The following is a 22,252-nucleotide window of genomic DNA, read 5'->3' as shown; positions in this document are numbered from 1 at the left end:
CTCAGAGAAACAGCTGGCTGCATGGGCAGTGATGTCCACACAGGATCTGCAGTGGGACCATCCCGGGTGACGCAGACACCAGAGTCTACCTTCCCTGACAAACAGTAACAAGGACAAGTACTAATCTTTGTGTTTAACTTATAATAATTGGCCCAGACCTCACAACTCTTCTGAGACTGGCACTGTTGCCATCCATATTTTATAATTAAGGAAGCAAAGGCGAAAGAGGTCAAGTCCCGTGCCTAAATTCACACGGCTGGGAGCGAGATGCATGTGCAGGCTGATCCGTCCTCAAAGGCTGTGCTCCCTGCCCCAGCCCCACATCCTCCCTTCTGTTTCATGTCTCAGCAATGGCACCCTCGGCACTTCTCCCTCTCCATGGGGCATGGAGGTCCCCAGCTAGCATCCTCTGGCAACGCTTAGGACACAAGGTCTCCCAGCGACCTCTGGGCTCAGCTCTCCTTAGCAACCTCTGCTTCTCCGTGCTCCCTTCTCTTGTATACTGGGAGAAGCAGGGAAGGCTGGCTTCTGGGTTTACAGCTGAGGCAGGCGGTGTATCTGGGTTGGGACAAGGAAGATGACATTGAAGGTGGACAGCTGCCCATCAGGCCAGTACTTGAGCCATCATTTTTAAAAATGGTGCTCGGGCCATTCACGCTCAGAGACTGAAAATCAAGCAGAAGCCCAACTTGGTTGCAAAGGCCAGGGCAGTTAAATGAACAAAAAACAAGACCACAATCTATGTCATCTGAACCCAGTGACCACAAAGGCTTTTTTGATTCAAAGCTTAATTAAGAAAAACAAAAAGAGAGTCAGGAGATGGCTTCCTGACTGTGGGAGCCCTCATCCCTCCGCCCACTGGACGCCTGACCTCCTGGATAAAGGAAGCATTCTGTCATTTTAGCACCTTTCAACAAGACAATAGGCTACAGTCTTCCCTCTAAGAGCTGCGGGCTTGAACCACAGATGGAGAGACAGCAAGCATGGTCTGCAGGCCACCGAGGACAGTGATGAAGGCGCTGGCCAGGTCCACCAGGAGTGAAGGGTAGGGTCAGGTCTCAGAGCAAGTTACCCAGAAGACCCGCCGCCCAGGCACTGCAGGGACCTGGGGACCGGACTCTGCACTCCCACCCTGTGAACTCAGGCTGGAGGGGAGCCAGCAAGGGCTAGGGCAGCCCGGGAGCCTGATTCTCACTGCTGCTGCCACTGGAGAGATCCTTCAGCTGTGGAGGCCTTCGGACTGCAGTGACTGGCTGCGGCAGCTTTAATGAGGAAAAGACCCAGGACCGCCACACATGTGAGAGGGAACTTAGAGAGGCTGTCTCAGAGGGAGCAGAACGGGGCTGGCAGGAAGGGAAAATGGAATTGTTTCTGTGGACTTCTCATTGTTGGGAATGATTCCTTACATGTGTTAAAGCAGCTACCACGGGTTTTACTGTTGCTGTTTTTCAGATGTGGAAGTTGGGGCTCAAGTTGGTAAACTAATTAGCTCAGGGTCACAAAGCTACTAAGTAGAGGAGCACAGATGTGACCCCAGGTCCCACATAGGCTCTTCTCAGGAGGCCGTGCTGCGAACAAAGTCAGGTGACAGTGGCTTCTGTCCCTTCTTCCAGCTCGATTAACCTAGTCTCTCACAACTTTTACGCCATGGACCACGTTAGTAATCTAGTAGAACCTAGGGCGCCTTCTCAGAATATTATCTTTTAAATGCATAAAATATCATATAACACATTTAACATATTTAACAACATACTGAATAAAATCAAGCTGTAAGGTTCTGACTAACTTAAAACCTAAGGGATGTGTTACATTTCAGGTAGAGTCTATTAAAATAAAGGGTTTTTTTCATCCAACTTTACAGACCCTTAAAGCCAAAATTCCCTGTATCAAACCAGCGCTGCCATGAACCCCCCACAAGGGAACAGCTGTAGGCCTTTTCCTGAGAACTGGAGGGCAGAAGGGTATCAGTTACCGCTTCCTGGAGGTGCAGACCCCCCGCCGAGCTACCTCATTTCGGGGCAGCCTTCCCTGCAGCAGGCAATATCATCTCCGGCTCATAAAGCTGAACATTTTGGCCTCAAGATGAAATTTGTTTGCAGTTCCTAATGATTATGCTCAGCACGTGTAAAAACCCATCTTAACACATATTTATTTCTCCCTTTCCTCCCTTTCTCCCCCTCCTCCCTTACTTCCCTTCCATGTTGCCAAAGTTCTGTCTCCCTGCTTCCTACCATCTTTTATTTTGCTCTTCCTCATCTTTACTTTGGGTTTCTCCTGTAAGAGAAACCGCATGGCATTTCAGCTTGTGCGTCTGATGTTTTTGCTTAACTCTTACAGCGAGTTACACATCCATGAGGTAGGAAAGTGCAGCCTGGCCGTTACCTCCTCCCTTGGGCAGCCAGTGGGCTGCCATCCACGGACAGTCATTGCCCCCCGGCCCCCAGGAGCTCCAGCATCCTCCCATAGTCCGTGCGGTGGCCCCAGCAGCTGACGGCCACACTTGCTTCTCTAGCCCTGACAGCTCTGGGCTGCTCCAGATTGCTGATGCCACCTCTCTGAGGGCCAGTGGAGGATGATGCCAGCTAGGGCAAAGATGAGGGTGGATTAAGGCCCACTGCCGTTATCTCTGGACTCCCCAAACCCCAGCAGGCAGTGAACAGTACTGTTGCTGCTCCCAGAAACTCCTCAAAAACGGCATCAGTCAGCCTTGAATCTACCAGCTGCTTCTCCTGCAGTTTGGGGGTGCCATCACCACGAGAGCTGAGTTTTTCCTGGATGCCCCATGGTCCCCCACAGTCTGTGCTCCAGGAAACATTTGCCTTGGCTCCATCAGGCTTCAGACCGGACCTGCCACAGCTGACTCTGCCCTGTATACGCTGGGTGACTGCTCGGCCACTTCCAGCTGTCTCCCTCGAGCCCTATGACGGTGGTGAAAGTCCCAAAACAAGACTGCAGAACGTAGGTGATTTTACATGCTCAGGCCCACTCCTTCTCCATCGAAGCAGCATTTCCTCACCTTACTTGGGTCAGTCTAGGGAGACCCCACCTGTGCACCACCTTTCCCTATACTGCCGCACAGGTCAAAATGAAGCCTTGTTCCCGTGATCTTGCTGTCTGCTAGTGAGTGGGATGAGCAGCTTGCATAAGAAACTGAGCTGGTACTACCAAAGGCTACGAGCCCCGAGGGTGACTGGCAGCCAAAGGCCTCCTGAAAACTCCAAAGGGCAGCAGAGACCTGTAGAGACCAGTGGAACATCCTGAGAGAGGGGCCAGCAGCTCTAAAGTGTTTCAGAAAGTCGGCATGGAAGGAAAGCTGAGAACCGCCAGGAGCTGCTAAGCAGGAGCTGTAAAAGCAGTGACGCTACAAGCTAAGATGCACTAGCAAGCAAAGGTTTGGGCTGTAACACTAGGGACTGGGAGCCACCTCTGCCTAAGGCCCGGGACCAGTAACATCGAGGGAAGCAGTCTTGCCAAACTACGACTTCTGTCTGAATGGAGCAACAACCCTCAGCTTACTGGCGACATCTTGGAAGTTGGTATGGAATCTTCCCTCCTAGAAGGCCCAGGAGAGGGCGGACAATGGTGGCAGTGATGTCAGCAGGCTCAAGAACCAGCTCACATCTGAGTCACATTTTACATGTGACTAAGAACCCATGTCAGCTGGTGATACACCACCTACTGCACATGCAAATTCCTGCATTTCTAGAACTGAACAGATTGCAAAGATAGCTGTTAAGAACTATTGCACTTGAAACTCTCTACTTGGCTATGTGAAGTTTGAATTCACATTAAGAAAAAAAAAAAAACAGAATAAACTAGATGCTGAAGCTGATCAAAAGTGACAAATGCTATTCCTGACCTCAAACTGCGAACTACCAAATCCATCAAAACATGATTTATGGTACTGAGATATGAATTAAGTACTTCTAGGCAAACACTCAGATGTCAATTTCTAAATTCAGAAATGTATTCATTCAATACAATTCATACAATGCAATTTCAATTCTGAAATAAAATGCTGTTGTTCATCATAAATATTTCAAGCAAGATTCCTTTAGCTAGTAAACAAAAAATAACACCCGAGTCCTCCGTATCCTTTTTTTGCTTATATCAGGCACTTCTGTATTGCTAGGACACAACCAACTGCCATAGCTTAAAGAAGAAAATTATTTTGGTTCAAGATTTCAGAGGGTGCAGTCCATGGTCGACAGACTCCAAGGTGGGAACAGTGTGGTGGAAGGGCCTGAGAAAGGACAGAGGCTCAACCCACAGCAGTCTTAGCAGAGAGAGAGGGGGGAGGAAATAAGGACAAAAGTATTTCCTTCTAGGTCACACACTTAGTGACGGCCTCCTCCACCCAGGCCCTGGCCCCGGAGCACATTCTCCTGTGAACCCATCCACTGATGAAAAGAGACCCCGTGATATAGTCACCTCCAAAAGTCCTGTCTCTGAACACGTGAGGCTTCGGGGGGACCTTCTAGCATGAGGCTGTCGCACTGACCGGCACTAAGTGCTGGAGGAAGAGTGCGGACGGAGACACAACGCATCTCACACCTTTCTGCGAGACTCACTCTCCACCGAAGTCCTAAGGCAACAGTTGATCCGCTGGATGCCAACGCATGGGATCCCTACTTTAAAATCCTTGCGTCTTTCTATTGACCTCTGCGAAATTCCACACCAGTCTTTTGGCCCAATTAAACTTCAGTGTCTTTATCCAGAAAGTGGGGAATAATAACCGCAGCCCTTACTGCCTCACAGAATTAATATGAGAATTAAATAAGACACTGGATGCAAAACTGCTCTGTCAAAAGAAGAGCATCGTACTGCCATCATGTTGTCATTAAACTCTTAAGAAATGACAAGTCTCGTACACGTCCATCCTCTTCTCTGTGTTTGGTTCCGCCCTCAGCCTGGTTCCTGGAGAGAGAGCCGTCAGGGAGCTACTAAAAGAGAAGGGACTGATGCTGTGGGGCAGGAGGTGAATGACAGGACTGGCTGTGGGGGCGCCGGCGAGGCCCTCCGAGGAGGCTGTCCCCGCTGCACAGAGGAGCCAGCATCGCGTCATCCTGACTCAGAACCAGGCCATCCATGGCTCCACCGCCTTCTTCCACAGTGGCAGCATAGGGTGACTCGAGCCTCCTGAGGCCTGGAATCAAGGGCATCGAGGAGCTGCTGCTCCCAGCTGCCAAGGCAGGGTCGAGGGTCCTCAAGAGGCAAGCAAAAGAAGCCAGGGAGGCTGATAGGTTGTGCAAGGGCAGGCATGATGGAGACGCTGGGTTTGCAGCAGGCCTCGTGAGAGTGACGCAGGAGGAACAGTAACTCGGTTGTGGTGAGAAAGAAGCAGACCCAGAGAGAGTTTGGGTGGAGCCCTCTGGGTGGTGGCAAACCCGTGGGTGTGGTCCTGGGAATGGGTGTTGGGGTGACAGCTCTGGCCACAGAGGTTGGGGATCTCTAGAACAGGCCTTGTGTAGGTTGGGCCCTGAAAATGCCAACAATGAGACACAGGCAGGGGAGGACAGGCTGAGGCAGGATAGGAGCAAGGAATGCAGCACGGAAGAAGGGAGCCATACGGGGCAGGCCGATGGGGCGGAGCACCGCGAAGGGCGAGAGTGGGGACTTTAATCCACAGCCGATGTGGAGCCACTGAGTCTGAGCAGCCTTGGCAGGAAGGCTGGCTTCGTCCCGTCCCTAGCCTGTGGGCAGGCAGAGAAAGAGGAACAGTGCCTTGAGACCTGAGGGCACAGGGTACAGCAGGCACTCTTGGGAGGACTGTTACAGATGGGAGACCCAACCACCTGCATCTGGTTGGCCCCTGAGATTTCTTCGGAGTTCCTTCCATGAGAATGGGGTCATGTGACAAGTGAGTCATGTGACAGGTAAGTCATGGGATAGGGGAGTCACAGGACATGCCACAAAAGTCCCTGGCTGTGCCCCTCATTCAGGTAAAGCCCACAGTCCTTCCAATGATCCAAGGTCTCAAACCATTGGGGCACACATGCTCTCCCTTCCCTCCTAGAGCTGTATGCTTGTGACTCGACTTCCTTTTGGTCTCCTCTCAAATGTCACCATTCTGAGAAGCCTTCTGGAGACATCCCAAGGAGAACAGCAATCGGCTCCTGCAGGGCAGAGGGGATCCACACCCCTTGCTTTGTTGCTTTGTTTCCTCCCTACCACTTACCTGCTACCTGGGGTGTACACACACTCACGTCCACACACTCATGTTCACTGTCTGCCTGCCCCAGCAAGAATGTCAGCAGAGTCTCTGTCTTACTTCCTTACTAACCCCAGAGCCTGGGAAATGTAATATTCATTTTGAAGAAAAAAAAAAATAACTCAGAGACACTTTTTAAAGGGTAAATGGAAATCATTTGGCAGTTCCTCAAAAAGGTGAAAAGGGAATCCCAGATGAGTCAGCGGCTCCCCTCACAGGCAGATACCAAAGAACTGAAAGCGGGAGCTGACTGACATTTGCTGATCAGTGTCGATAAGAGCAGTGCTCACAACAGTCAGAAGGTGAGAAAACCCCAGCTTCCCTCAAGGCTGAATGGCCAGATACACACACACACACACACACACACACACACACACACACGAGGCTCCAACACCTGCCGCAGCCTGGAAGCAGCCTGCAGGCATTGTGCACACAAATGCTGCTGCTTGCACTTGCATTTGAGGTACTTAGAAGAGTCGCACCCTCCAGCAGAGGTTCCCAGTCTTTTCAGCACCCGAAACCAGTTCTGGGCGAGACAATTTTTCCATGGCCCAGGGGCCAGGGCTGCAGCAGGGGAGGTGGTTTCGGGGTGAATCACAGGAAGGCACAGCCTAGATGCTTAGCAGAGCCCATCAGGGTAGGCTCTGCTCCTTGTGAGAAGCTAGTACCCTGCTGCCCTGACGGGAGGCAGAACGCAGGCGGCACTGAGTGCGGGGAGGAGCTGTGGTGACAGAAGAGACTGTTCAGCCTGGAGCTCACCAGCCTGGTCCCGAACAGGCCACCCACCAGCCTTTCCACATGGACACAGTGATACACTTTATATTGTGCTATAATTAAAAAGCCGCATATATGATGCAACCATTGGAGAGATTTTAAGCATGACTGGAATGACTTGGGAAAATAGATCTAACAGTAATTTTTTTTTTGGGGGGGAAGGTAGGGGAAGCACTGAGGCTTGAGCCCAAGGCCTTCACCCTGAGCTATATCTTTTAATTTTTTGAGGCAGGGTCTCACTAAGTCCTTAAATTGCCCAAACTGGGCTTGAACTTGGGGCCATCCTCCTGCCTCAGCTTCTCACAGAAGCTATTTATTTATTTATTTATTTATTTATTTATGTATTTAGTACAGGGTCTACAGGGCCTCACTCCCCAGATTAGACTCGTAGTGATCCTCCTTTATTCAGCCCCCCCTAGTGCTGGGATTATAGGCTTGCGCCACCACACCCAGTCTCAATCACAGTCTCAGCCTGCCCCAGGGGTGGGGCCAGCACAGAACTCCAGGGATCGAACCTGTTCCCTAAGCCTGCCTAAGCAGGTGCTTTAATCTGCTGAGCTATCTGGCTGGCCCTTCCACAGTAAATTTGATGAAATCGAAATTCATATTATTTTTGCTTAAAATTTACCATCTGAATTATAATGCCCTATATGAGCAAGTTACTTGTCAGGTATTAAAGACTTGGTACAAAAACAGTAGGACAGATTATAAAGAATTCTGTAGGGATTATATATAGCAATGACAGTATGTTGGATATACTGGGTTAAACAAAATTTATCACTAAAATTTAAAAAAACTAGGAAGTTCTGACCCACACCGCCACATGGGCAAACTTGGAAAACAAAGCTAACCTGAATAAGGTTAACACGAGAGGCTAAATATTATATAAATCTACTTGTACGAATAGCAGAACAGACAGAAAGGGCTGCAGCTGAGGGCACAGAGGGTCACAGCTTTATGGTTATCAGAGGATGGAAAAATTTAAAAACAGAAAGCGGTGACGGCTGACTATCATAGTGCATGTCATGAATGTCACTGACACGGACACTTAAAATGGTCCAGGAGAAAAGTCTTGTTAAAAATATTTTACTGCAATTCAAAACCACATCAGGGATGCAGAAAACAGAAGAGGAAATTCAAAAGATCGTTTCTTAAAGGTAGAGAGGAACAGTGGACGGTTCCAGGACAGACGCCCGGAGGCTGGCTTCTTGTACACGGGGACAGTGAAGCACTTCAGGGCAGGCCTGCAGGCATTCTCAGGCACGGGCCTCAGATCTAATCAGCTGCTCCTGGAGAAAGGGTCCCCAGAATGTTTGCACTGCAGAATTCCCAGGGTAGACCTCCCGGTGGCAGCTCAAGGACCTGTATTTATGAGCTAAGACAAGAAGGGCAGGCAGGAAGGTAGTGTGTAGCCAGGTGCAGGGGAATAGGGCACACACAGCAGGGAGTACAGAGCACTGGGTCTTTCAAGAAGATCACAAGGGCTGGGGAGAGAGACCAGCAGTCTAAGTGCCTGCCTGGCAAGCTCAAGGACCTGGGTTCGGTTCTCGGCAACACATGCCTTGCTAGCTCTGCGCTGAACTGGCCACCCAAACCAGGCGTGGCAGCTCATGCCTGTAACCCCAGTGCTGGGGAGGCTGAGACAAGAGGATCACTATGAGTCTGAGCTGCGTAGTGAGACCCTGTACCTAATAAAGAAATTAAGAAAAAGATTTTTTTTAAAGTTTTTAAAACAAGATCACAAAAGCTGGGGAGGGTTAACTCTCATGTAATATAATTTCATCTCCAATACGCAAAAGAATATACACTCAGAGCTCCATGTTGCTAAGGCACGAGGTTCAGCAAGTTAGTTTCATGGAAGACATTTTCCTCTTATGAAAATCCCAACCTTACCTCGAGGTTGCAGGGACACAAACCCATGCAAGCTAAGGAGCAGCTGTGGTGTGCATCACTCCCCGCGAGTCTGTATTTATGCAACTAAGAACGTTAGATTCCAGTGTTGCTCTCGGTCTAGCTGTTAACGCACGTCACTTAGAGGGCTGGGGCTGACAGTGACCATTCTGTATCCACTCATCCTCCCATCCTTGTCTTTTTTGTCAAACTTATTTGCTGAGAGGCTGCAGGAAAAGACCCCATGCCTGGAGATGCAGGCTTCTGACTCTTGCACATCTCAAGTTCTTCCTAAGCCAGCCTCCGCTTCTTTCCTGTGTATTGGCTGCTAATAACCTCTGACTCTCCACACACCTTCTAAACATCTGCTTTTGAAGAACTCAACCTGTGATAAATATCTGCTATGTGTCAGGTAATCATGCCCTTGGTGCTGGGGCATCAGCGAAGAATATATAAACAATCATGCCTACTCCTGGGGAACTTAGATTCTAATAAAGTTTCTGGGGATACTTTCGCTGGTGTGGTAAGACGGATATAGCTAGAGCAGCCCCTTCTTCCTTCACACCTCAGCTATGATGGCTGGAGCCAAGGCAGCCACTTGGTGACAACAAGGTGCCAAACAAGAGGGAAAGCTATGCTGTCCAACTCAGCAGCCACTAGCCACAAGCAGCTATTGAGCACTTGAACATGGTTCATCTGAACTAAGATGTATTATAAAGCACACAGGATTTTACAGACTTAATATTTCTAAAAATGTAAAATACCTCAGCAATCATTTTATACAGTGCGTGTACCAGTTAACATCATAATATCATGGATACAGTAGGTTAAATAAAATAAATTACTAAATTTATTTGACTATTTCTTTGTATTTTTTAAAGAAGGTTTTCAGTTTCGGTTTAAGTTGCCTGGGTTAGCCTAGAGCTTATGATCCTCCTGCCTCAGCCTCCTGAGTAGGTAGAATTATAGGTATGTGCACCTCCCTGTACTTTTTAAATATGACTAAAAGAAAAATTTTAAATTATACAGGTGGCCTACACTATACTGTTAATAGAGAGCACGGATCTAGAAACTCATAGAATATAGTTCCTGAGCCTCCCACACTGCCTCTGTCCTAGTATCTTGCAAAAGAGATGAGCCTCATTTGCTTCAGTTTCTGGGGTCAAGTTCTTCGTTTCTTGTGGCCGAATGCAAGCCTCCCTAATTCAGCGGAGAATAACTTACGAGTTGGGCCCAGTGAACTGCCCAAGACCTGCGCTGCAGAGGAGGCTGAGTCAGTCTGGCCCCTGCGCCTGCCCACCAAGAGGGTGGGCAGGTGGACTCCTACCCCTGCCTTGGGCTGGGCTCATCTCCAAGATACTTTTTATTATGAAAAAAACCCAAGCAGAGCAAGGGGAACAGACCTTCCCACTGGAAAGCAGGGCGGTAAGCAGCTTCGCGGCTGGCTCCTGCCCTGCCTGGCGGTAGACATTTATTTTGATAATTCTGTTCAGAGATTCCCTAGGGCTTGTGCAATCCTGGGTGGGCCAGGCACTGCAGCGGGTTTTTGTTTTTCTCCAAGAAAAAGGAAGCTGACTCTCAGCCGGCCAGGCCTATTGGCCGATTTCCCACCCCTCTTGAAAACTCCCAGAGGCACCAGATGCTAGGCAAGGCTAGCCGGGCTGTGGTCCCGCCAGCCCACAAAGGAGAGCTAATGGGAAGCCACATGTGGTAGCTGCTGTGCCCCGGCTGAGCCCCGCCTCTGCAGGCAGCAGGGCCTGCAAGGAAGCCCCTTGCCCTTTGAGTACACTCCTGTGGTCCCCGAGGGTCTTCCTGGGCTCTGCCATGTTCTAAGAGGAGCTAGACACAGCCCCTGTCCTGGGGAGCTCTCGGCCTGCGCATGGACAAGGGGCAAAGCACTGTGTGGGGGGCACTGACCCACCAACAGAGGCAGGGCCAGGGAGCCCGGGAGCTCATCATAGCCAAACCCAGCCTGGAGATGGACCGGAAAGCAGTAGGGAGCAGTGAGGAGGCGGGATGCTTGCCAGAACTGCCTTAGAAGGACTGTACGAGGCTGAGGGGCAGGGAGGGAAGGGGACAAAAAGGAACTAAAATGCCATATGCACAGGGGCCACTCCCAGGGTGAATGTAATCATACGTCTGTGAACAAGTACTAATAAAAGAAAAATTAAAAGAGGAGAAGCTGGGTATGGTGGCCACGCCACGCCGGGCCACTTCTAGCACTAGGGAAGCCGAGGCTGAGGAGAGTGATTGAAAATTTGAGGCCAGCCTGGGGTACATAGTGAGGTCAAGGCCAGCCTGAACTACAGGGCAAGACCCAATCTCAAAGATACAACAAAAAACAAAGGAAGAGAACAAGGTAGCTAGGCCCGGTCCCTCTTGTACACAAACAACATGGGTCCTCGTGGCCAAGGCCCTCAAGAATCCTATTTGCTGGTGAAAGGCTTGAAAGGAATAAGAATCACCTCGGCTGTGAGAGGCTTCTAAGTGTTCTTCCTAGATAGAGAACATCCATTCGCTGAAAAAGCAGCTCTCTCAAGGTAAGCAGGCGATAGTAAACGGAAGCCATTCTGTGAGCCGGAAGGCATTATGCAAACGGCGGCGGCGGCGAGGATGGCAATTCACCGCTTTGTTCCCGGGGTGGCACTGTTCCTACCATTTTGCTGCTGGACTGTTCGCTCCCTGGTGGCCTCCCTCGTGGCCACCCAGTCTGGGTTCCAGGACTCAGAGGGTGGCAGGGGCTGTCCTCCACACTCCTGGTGGGCACGTCCCTCCCGGGCAGCGGGATGTGACAGTGTGTGTAATTTTAAAATGCAACGCACATGTGCCTTGGCTCAGACATCTCACAGTCCGTCCGCTAGACGTTCTTTCCGTGTGTGCGGAGAACTCCAGGCAGCAGCAGTGTATAAGACGGCTAGAGCCTGAGTACCACCTCGGCGGAGCCATGAGTGGCGGCGGGGCCACAAAATGGGAAGGCGTAAAGAGCCCCGTGGACAGGGCATGTGGCTCACCTGTCAGTGAAACAGCAGGCAGTGCGGAGCAAATGGATACATGGAGGGTTCTCACTTAAAGCCTGGTAGTCCCTGCTACTTGGGGACTCTGAGGCCGGAGGATTAAGTGAGCCAAGAGTTCTAGACTAGCATGGGCAACATAGCAAGACCCCATCTCAAAACATAAAAAAGAGGGGTGGGCACATACGTACATACATACATACACACATACATACACACATATGTGTGTGTACCTATGTGAAGACTTTCAAGAAGGTATTACTGCCTCAGGGGAGAGTTACATGGGGAAGGAGGTGCCCCATCATTCTATATTTTCCTATTTTAACTTTTTAAACCTTGATCTTTTATTTTTAAATTAAAGAACTTTTGTCTTTAAAAAAAAATTAAAGCACAGACAGGTATGGTGAGACACACCTGAATTCCACCACACTGGGAGGCTGAGGCAGGAGGATCACAAGTTCAAGCCCAGTGACTTATCAAGACCCTGACTCAACATTAAAAGAAGAAAAACAACTTTTAAAAATACAAAAGTATAGTGGTCCCTCGGGAACTACAGGGACCCATTCCAGGGCTCCTTCACCCCCTCCCCAAGACACCAAACCCTAAGGTGCTCAGGTGTCTTATGTAAAGTACTACAGTGTTTACATCTAACCTGCGCATCCTTTCCCAAACATCAGTCATCTGCGGGTGCCTTATGACACTTAATAGGACGCTAATGTTATGCTGTGTTGCGCAGGGACTGATCACATGGAAAATGTCTGTACGTGTTCAACACAGACAACAATGTTTTTGCAAGGCTTTTCCACCTGTGGCTGGCCAAATCCACAGATGCCAATCCTGCAGCTACAGAGAGCTGACTGCGGGTTCATGAAATGAGCCAGAGCAGAACTGGACTAACCACCCATTGTGAGGACAGCCAGAAGAGTTGCTCTTCTTAGGACTACAGGGTTAGGAACTGGGTTTGGCTAAGCTCATGTCCGGTGTCCAGCACACGCTGGTGCAAACCCTGCTCGCTCCCCTGGAATGGAGCGACCAGTGGCCTGTCATTTCCGGGCTCGGGACTTGTGTAATGCAGCGGTGACAGCTGTTTGCTGTCAGGTAAATGGACAGACCAGAGTTCATCTCAATCTGTATTCCACAGCCCCTGCTTTATCGGATATGCCCACAACCGTTCATATCAGGTAAAGAGGTATCTGACCTGCCAGGGTCAGCACAGCCTCCGCGGTGACTTCAGAGGTCAGGAATGTGAGATTGGCTAAGCTAGGCCTGAGATAGCAGCCTTCCCCTCCAGCTGCACCCTGCACCCTAACTCCAGCTTGCCCACCTCTCGTTGTACCCTCCGTGCTGTGCAACTCAGAGGCACATGGCACACTGGGCCGTGAGCATCCACAGGGCCCTGGGCACCACACTGGGGGTCCTGCAGAGCCAAGAAGAGGCAGGGACATATTCAGGGGCAAAGGTGTAGGGGACCCTGCTGCGTGCTCATGAAGTGCAGGCAAGCCCTTCTGAAAGGACTCAAATGGGTTTCTTTATGTCACTGGCCCCTGTGAGTCACACCCCGCAAGTGTGTTTTTATGGAGTGATGTACACGTGCCTCCCGGTGCCTTCCGTCACCTGTGATTGCTGAGCAACCCTGGGGAGGCGGCAGCAAGGGCCCTGGGCTGCTCTGGTGGGAGGGTCCTCCATGTGGGCTCTGTGTCCCTGGCTCTCCAGGATTTCCCTACAGGTCGCTGTGCTCACAGCCAGGCCCCAAGCATCCAGCTTTTCTGCTGTCTGTCTCTCATGCCGTCCCCGTCCCCACAGCCCTCCCCCACTGCACAAGCAGCGCTGCCTTCCCAGAGTACATCTCTCTGCCTGGATGTCCTCTAGCTGTTTCTTAGCTCTGTAGCTTTTGCTCACCTCTTGGTAGGGTTTCTACCTAGATGTGTCCCCAAAGCCTCAGGCATCCGTAGGCGAGGCTCTGGGAGGGGACTAGGTCATGGAGGCAACAGATTCACCACTGGATTGGTCCACTGCTGAGTTCGGAGCCCCAAGTGATGCTGGAGGGGAGAACCCCCCCCCCCCCCCCCGCAGAGCACTGGGGGCGGGGCTTCTCCCCATCTTCCTCCCTTGAGCTCTCTCTGCTTCCTGCTGCCCAAGGCCGATGATGACTACGAGGACAAGGACAACAAGCAGCTTCTCCCCGTGATGCCCCTCGGCCATGCCGCCCTGCCTTGGAGCCACCAGGTAGAGACTGAAACCAGCACAAACTGAGAACCAAAATAAACCTTTCTTCCTTAAACTCGTGGGTGCTGGGCATCAAGTCCCAGCAATGAGAAACAACGAAGATGCCTGTGAAGGCTCACACCACCGCTCCGCTTCCAGGAAGCCTTCCCAGACGCCGTGCGAGTGAGACCGACCCCAGCAAGAGTGACTCGCTAGTTTTTGCGCTTGTGCAAGTCAGTGTTCACGCTTCTCTTAGCACTTACGATATTAGTGATAATAATGGTTGCGTGTTTACTAATCCCTTATTATGTACCAGGCAGCAGTCTAGACACACAAATACCGCATCATCTAAGCCTCACGACAAAACTATGAAGTAGATACAATTATTATCCTCGTATTATAGAGAATGCTCCAGAGATATGAAGTAACTTGCCCAAGGCAACAGAGCTCTTAAGAGGCCAAAAGATACTTATCTAAGTGCCTAGCACAAGGTACCTGTTCAATAATTATTCACCTCATGAGTTATTAAGGAAGGGAATAAATTCAGAAACAATGACACTTCGGTCTCCATTACACAAAGCTTAAGCAGGAATCATTCCTTTTCATCTTTCTAAGCCTCTTTCCCAGTTAAAATACAGGACACTAAAAACACCTGTGGGTGGGTGGATGCATGAAGGAATGCAAAAGCAAGCCAAGAGAGAACCCAAATCCCAGAGGGGCCCCTCCCCGCTCCAGCCGAAGGCTTCGGCTTCCCAGGCCCCTGGTTGTCAAGGGTCAAAAGCGCAGATGGTATTCCGTGTTCTTTTTAATTCCTCCTGGCATGATGAATTCGTATAGGAAGGGACCGGAGCCCACGGCTGTGTGATACGGCGAATCCCATAGCAATTCATGCGCCATGGGCGCTCTGGATGCTTTCTCCTCTGGCAGCACCAGGCAGTCGGCTCTGACAGCTGAGTAGGCGTTACCCTACGCACAGCCTCTATCAGGCCCGAGAGAGGTAGTCTGGCTTGGTCCGCAGTCCATCCTTATCCAGAGTCACGCCCAGGGGAAGAATTACCAAGCTCCTGATGAAACCCTTAGCGAACACCCGTCAGTAATAACAACGCTCTCCGGTTAGGGGACACCACTGGCACCCGAGCCACTGCTCTCGAGACTGCCTGGGCTAGTCTCCTCGTTCTGTGAGGCCCCCACAAAGCCCTTCTACTTGAATAGACCCGGGTCCCTGGCTCCTGTCACTGGCAGCACTCGCACACACTCCCCTTGATGGCACAAATACAGTAGCACAGCACTCAGCACACAGCAGAGCCTGCTCAACGCTCATGAGAGGCTGAACCCCAATCTCACTACAGACACGGCCACCTCTGTGCAAAGGTACGGGTCTGGCTGAACTGCAGTTATCCCCACCCTGCCCTTGGCGAATCGGGAGCTTGGCGTTGTGCCTGCACTACCCGGCTTAGCATGACCTGCCACATGTACGCCAAGGCCCAGTATTTCTTGTTTGGCTGATACTAAGTGTAAACCATTACACCAAAGGAAATGCAAATGCGGTGTGCAGGCCACATGGTGCCTGTCCATGTGGCAGGAGGGGCAGGGCCCCTCTGCTGTGGCTTTGCCTCACTCACAGCAAGAGGCCCGAGCACTAGCCTTGTGGAGCTGGCCAGTAACCACCCACACATGAAACCATGCCTAGGCCATAACCACAACAAAAGCAAAAGGCCACTCACTGTCGGGAACACCTCTGTCTGTCCTGAACACACATGTTCTTGGGGCACCCTGCTCTCTCTACTTGAGTCAATCATGTGATGCCTGGAAAGAGCTGGCAAGCCCCACGGTAGGCAGTGACCTTGACACTGGCCAGCACTAACCTGGGTGGACCCATCCAAAGCCCTCCCTGAGATGGTTTCAGTACTGCAGTGAAACAGGAAGATTGTTGCCCGGTGGGTGGTTGTGGAGCTATAAAGAGAGGAAGCAGAGGCTACAGACATGGGGGTACATCACATGCAGGGGAACAAACAGTGCCAGTGCTAGCCGGTCACCTAAGACATGACCAGAAGGAGAGAGCACAGGACGGCCGGAAGGAGAGAGCACGGGGAGGCTCACACCCGGACCATCTGTGCTGCCCAGGGCCCTCCCAGGCCTGCCGCACACTTAGCATGCACTGTGTCTCCCCCTCCTCAGGGGAAAGGCTTGGGTTAGCACATATTGAAACGTGTCGTCCCCTGAGTAAGAAATGAGTAGGCAGGAGCACCCCTGCACAGCATCGCTACCCGCAGGCCTTTGCACTCCCTTGGCGTCTCAGGTGCCAAGAGTGACCTGCTACCCAGGAGATGCGAGGACTCTGCTATCTCAAGTCATCAAAGCTTATAAAATACGGGCTTGGCCAGATAAGCCAGGCAATCAGCAGCTGGTTAATGTGTGTGCAGTGTGTGTGTGAGTGTGTAAAGCGGGGGCACTGGGGAATGGAATCCAGTACTTTACACACTGAGCTGCATCCCTACCCCTTTTGTACTTTGTATCTTGATGTGAAGTTTGGCTAAGTTGCCTAGGCTGGCTTCAGGTCTGTGATCTTCCTCACTCAGCCTCCCAGAGCACTGGGATTACAGGTATGTGCCACCTCACTCCACCCCACTGGTGATCCTTGAAAGAAGGATGTTTCCATGGTAGCCAGCTTTTGGTTCATCCCTCTGATGGCTTCATCTTTCAGAATGTTCAACTTTAGGTCATCAAAAAAGACCTACACTAACAAAGCAGGGTGATGACATTTCCTAATAAAACAGGAACTCCGACAACCCCAATGACAGAGCCACTTAGTTCTTTTATGGGGCTGTGTGTATACATTGAGTTTTGTTTTTTAAAAGAAAGCCAACACACATAATCACTAAAAAGAGGAACTCAAAAGTAAATATGCCCCCTCCTCTACCTCTGAAGACCTGCCTGGTGAAGTAGGGTTTATGAAGTTCCAAGCAGTGAGGGAGGCACTTCTGCTGCCCCCCTTACCACTCCCACTTCCCCTGCACAAGGCTGGGGCCTGGCAGGGTATGTGCAGACCCTGCCTGCACAGCTCTCTGCTTGGGACTGAGGGCTTGTCTGCTCCAGCCCTGTACAATGCTCTTCCTGTGCCCTGGACAGTCAGGGTGCCCCGGGGCCCTGTCTCCCTAGGGCAGTGGAAATCAGCCATATCCCACGGTAGACTCAGCAGCTCCTCCTGACCAAAACAAACCCACAACAGGCCCCATTGCCATGGAGAGCTCAAGCCTCTTCTCCTGGGATTGGCACTGACTGGAATTCCAAGGGCTCTGGCTGAGCGACCTCCTGAGAGGTCTAAATACAGCATGTTCAGTCTTAACCTAAACACACTGCCTGGACTTGCGCCCGGGGCCGATAGCCCCCCAAAGCCAGCCTGCGAGTCCTGACTTCTCCTGCTCAGGGATGGCGGGCATGCAGAGATGTCTGGGGTGGGATGCTCAGTGGCACTGCCAGCCCCGCGGGCATGGGTGCTGCCTCGGGCCAAGCAACGGATGCGGGTTAACTGCAGTGTGCTGCTCCTGAGCAGCAGCTGCAGACGGAGGTGGAGAAATCAGGCGTTCAGAGGGAGAAAAAGGAAAGTGAGGACCAAGAGCCTACTTCTTAGTCAACTGATTAAAAACCAAGGGATCTTTCTAGAATATTTGCTTGCTGAGAAGCCCCACTCTCCACTTACACCTCTCGAGGAGCACAGGGCCCAGGGCCCACCCAGTACCGAACGACCAAAGGTTCCTTCCAGTCATGAAACCTTGGGAGCATGACCTGACCCCTCAGTGTCCCCACCCCTCAGGTGGCCCCTGCAACCACTGCAGGTGTGCAGTAAGGTCGCAGACATGAGGTGCCAGCACACAAAAGCTGCTCGGTAAACAGTGGACACTGGAGCTGAGCAGAGGAATGACCAAGTCTTTGCTCTGTTCCCTCCGTCTTGCTTTTGGTTTTGCCCCCTGGGAGGAGACACAAGAGGAGGACCATGATGCCCATGATAAGATGGAAACTTCTGGCCAAGATAAGCTGAACACATAGAGACAAAGGAAACCTTCATTTGAGCAGAACAATACAACATTCAGGCCCAAATCCACTAAGAAACCTAAGCGAGCCAAGTGGCAACAGAACTCCAGTCCCAGATGTCAACCCACCTGTCCCAGGGTGGGGTGAGGGTGTGTACGCTGGGCCCCCTTACCTTGGTGTTCATGCATGCCTTTCCTCGCTTGTACTCTTTGTGGGAGCCACGCTTGTCCAGTTTGTACCACAAGGCTTTGGCCTTCCAGGTGGTCACCTTGGACTTGAGCTTGGAGTAAAAGTTCCTGTGGTCCTGAGGGTCTAGGTCCAGGTGGCGGGTGAGGATGTTGAAGGCCTGAAGGGTGCCTTTGCATGTGGAAGCCTGGACAAAGTTCTCAAATACCTGTCCCGCCTGGGCCTGCTTCTCATCCTCGTTCTCCCCCATGGCCGAGCTGGCTCCCGGAGCGGCGGTGGTGGCGTGGAGAGGGCCAAGACGATCAGCCTGGGACACGGCGAACCTGCAGGTGGAAGTGGGGAGAAGCGAGCTCAGTGGGTGTGCGGGCAGGATGGGCGCCAGAGGGACATTCCTTTAGGATGCTAACTGCTAAGCCTAACACCAAGCATAGGCCATCTCGGGAAGAGGTCCAGGCCACTCTGCTCTCCCTGGCAACTGCTTTCTCCCCAGCACCAGCTCCTCGCTCTGGCTGAAAAGAACCACAGATTACACAGAGCTCTGTACCCTGGCTCATGTTGACAGTGCTGGGTCAGGCTTGCTTCAAGCCAGCCAGCTCTGCAAATATGGGCAAGCGGAAGGAAAAGGCCAGGAGATACGCGCGACCAGCTCCTCTGAAAACTGACTGTTCTTGGTACTACGAGCGCGTGGACTAACACTCGTGTGCCCGCGCCATGGTACCTTCATGCACAGACCAGACGGAAAGCACATTTTGCTCCTGGTTTTGCAACCACCCCACCTGCCCTTTGACCTAACATCTTTTTCTTTGCTTAGTACAGGGTCTACAGGGTCTCCATATGTAGATTAGACTCCTAATAATCCTCCTGTGTTCAACCTCCCAACAGCTGGGATTATAGGCGGACGCCACCAGTCTCATTAGCTACCTCAGCACTCCCCGGGGGCAGGACTGGCATGGCATGCCTGGGATGGAACCCTGGCCCCTGCATCTGCCTAAGCAGGCACTTTAGTCCACTGAGCTATCTGGCCAGCCCTTTAGACCTGACATCTTAAAAGCTCTCTCACTGTCACCAGAGGGAAGGTATTTCCCCTGCACAGGTGACAATGGCAACTCCCCAAAACTTCCCTCTGCTTCCAGGCTCTGTGGGAAGCACACATTCTTCCAGTCAGGGGCACAGGGGAGGAGGACACATGGGCAAGGACGGCAGTCTGCGTTTTGTGAGCTGGCGGGCTGCTGTGTGGAGCAAATGTTGGGGCTCTGGAGGGGAGCTTGGGATGCGTGTTCTTTCACATCATGAAAATAGCTCGCCTGGGTTCTGGCCACAGTCCTTCTCTGAACCACTCTAACCTCAAGCATTTCTTAGGAAAGTCATTTAGGTTTCAAAGGAACAAAAATAAAGTAGAGTTGATTTGCCAAAGCACTTGCTGTTTTTCCAGAATCCAAAGCCAGCTCAAGAAAGTCGGAGTGGAAGGGCTGATCTGAGAGGAGAACAGGAGGGTTCAGCAGACAGCTCCCTACAGGGCCAGGCAGGAGCAGGCCAGCAAGCATGCAGAGCGCGGGGCCCTCAGGATGGCATCGTGCTCCCCGAATGAGGACAGCTAGCTATCTAGGGCACATCAGGATGCACTGGTTTTGTAATGCTAAAAGCAGAGAATGTTGTTTATTTTAGTCCCTCACTCATTCATGCAGCAACAATTACCCCGCCTTAGCAAGTGGCAGGCCTCGTGCTAGGTCCTGGGGACACAGAGGTGGCCAACACAGGTCAGGCAAGGTGGAAGGACAATAGAGCTGACAGCCAGCCAGTGGGCCAGTGGACTGCAAACAAAGAGCAGGGAGCCCAGAGCAGCCAGTCACGTAGAGCCTCAAGGGGTCGGAAGAGCCATCAAGGGGGAAATATAGAAAAGCTGCAGTTGTAGGAAAGAGGAGGATTTCACTAGAAGACTGGGGAGTGGACATGCCAGGCCAATGACACACCAGACAGACAGGGGCAGGAGTCTGGAAAGGGCCAGTGTGGGGCAGAGTGACTGTAAGTTCAAGGTGTCCGCAGTTCAGAGTTCCTGACAAGGTGTGCAAGGGATGTGCAGATTCCAAGGCAGATTGTGCCATGTCCCCTCCAGGTCAAGGGACACTGATAGGTCAGACAGGGACCCTGCCCTCCCTCCTGCTGTCCCGGGGAGCTTCCAGCAGAGTGCTGGGCTGGCTGGAGACTGAGCAGCACACACCCCCTGCTCAAGGCCTCGTCAGCCTGCACACCTGAGTCAGGCCCAGGTCCTCCAGCAGGCCCTACCCGGCCACCTGGTCCATGCCACTCAACAAGTTCCACAGGCTGGGAGAGCTGGCCTTGCTGGCCCGGACGAGACAGACTCCCTTACAGATGCTCTCTCAGCTCCTCTAATGTCTGCGATGCTGACTTTGGCAACCCTGGCATAAACACTGGCACAACCGTCAGCATCTCAACTTTCCCCATGTGCCACCCAGGAGCAGGTACCAATGGTGGACTCATCTGCCTCTCTAAGCCTGTTAACATTCCCAAAGCTTGTCGGGAGGGAGGGAGCCAGATCAGGGCCTCCATGAACAGCAGAGGCAGAGACCAGCAGACGCTCGCACCTGCCGGCTGTGCTATGTGCAGCCTTCTCTGAGGGTGGCACATTGGAGAGCTACAGAGCTCAGTCCAAAGCTCCTCTTCGACCCTCGCTGCCCATGCAGCTGTGTACAGGTCACTCATGTGCCAAGCCTCCTGCTCTTCTTTTATGAGAGACAGATGATAATGATAAGAGGAAGACAGAAACACAGCTGCGGGTGGAGCCTGACCCCAAGAAGCATCCACTGATGGGCTCTCATCTGCCAGACCCATCGCCCCCTGGCAGACCGCAGGGGGATGTGGGGTGCAGTCGACTGAAAAAAATGTTCTATAAATCAACTCTCCGAGTTGCCACCTCCTCCTTGTCTGAGATTACACACCAATTTTAAAGGTATCAAGCCAGATCTGACTCCCAGACAATAATTTACAAACTGGAAGAACTCGCTTCCTTCTCTCCAGAGAAAACTTGAACAACTTAATCTTAAGGCTCCTGCACAGAAAGAGCCAAAGAGCTGAGGTGGGCGTGGGAGCCCCAGCAACCAGCTCTTATCTGGGGTGAGATAAGGGGAGGTGCAGGGAGCTGGGCGACGGGCAGAGACAAGCGCAGCCTTGGACACCCACCCCCGCAGCCCGTGCCAGGCTCAGACCTGCCTCCTGGGACCCAAACAGCCACGTCCCAACAAGGGGCTGGCCAACTGAAGTCGAAGATGATGCTGACACCCACGGTGCGAGCTGTCCTCGTGGGAAAACATCAGAACATTTGGCTAAGTCTGATCAAGAGCACTAGCTGCCTGTGGGGCTCTACAAGTTATCTGATCAGCCTTGGCTTCTGTTTTTCTCATCTGCAAAATGGAGACAACCCTGCTCCGCTCCTAGAGCGCCGTGCAATGAATGAGATCAGATACACGATGTGCCCAATAGCAGGTGGCTGTGCGGTCACTAGCACTGTCCATGGCTTAAATAGCATCAGGCCAACAGGAAGGGAAACGAGCATAATGCATGGCTACTTAGAGACCTTCCCCACTTAATAAACTATATACATTTTAAAACCAGAGGACAAAGCTTTCAATTCAGGAAGCCAGGGTTCAAACTCCCTTCCTAGCCATGGAGCCTTAGACAGATCACTAAGCTTCCGGGTTTTAAGCTCTCCCATGGCAAGTGGGGAACATCATTCAGCATAGATGTAGCAGTGAGTGAACTGGAGACGCACAGGGTATAGGCTGATGTTGGTCCTGAACTCGGAAGGGCTGACCTAGCACTCTGAGGGTTCAGTAAGGCGGAGCTTCCAGAGAACTGGGGTGTGCTACCCTTGGTGGGCACCCTAGAGAGGAAAGTCCAGAGAGTTACCTCAGAGGATTCCAAGTGG

General features: G+C 51.8%; 1 protein-coding gene across 13 annotated transcripts in view; it reads right to left on the bottom strand.

The window, feature by feature from the left end:
• The window catches only part of Mical2 (microtubule associated monooxygenase, calponin and LIM domain containing 2), a 231,139-nt gene that overhangs the window by 168,254 nt on the left and 40,633 nt on the right, over positions 1 to 22,252 (bottom strand). For 11 of the 13 annotated variants that reach the window (XR_002821839.1, XM_023719407.1, XM_023719404.1 and 8 more), the window contains one exon: positions 18,296 to 18,632. The exons of 1 other annotated variant lie outside the window; for it this stretch is intronic. Coding sequence is in view for 11 of the 12 variants with exons in the window: in XM_023719407.1 (XP_023575175.1) it covers positions 18,296 to 18,559 (264 nt within the window). In the remaining variant the exon portion in view is untranslated. Of the gene's footprint in view, positions 1 to 18,295; positions 18,633 to 20,009; positions 20,201 to 22,252 lie in introns of those variants that run through there. One more of the 13 variants, XM_023719408.1, reaches the window with a different exon arrangement.

This window comes from Octodon degus, unplaced genomic scaffold (genome assembly GCF_000260255.1).
Source record: "Octodon degus isolate 3935 unplaced genomic scaffold, OctDeg1.0 scaffold00067, whole genome shotgun sequence".
Taxonomy (NCBI): Eukaryota; Metazoa; Chordata; class Mammalia; order Rodentia; family Octodontidae; genus Octodon; species Octodon degus.
This window is presented reverse-complemented; position numbering and strand designations above follow the sequence as displayed.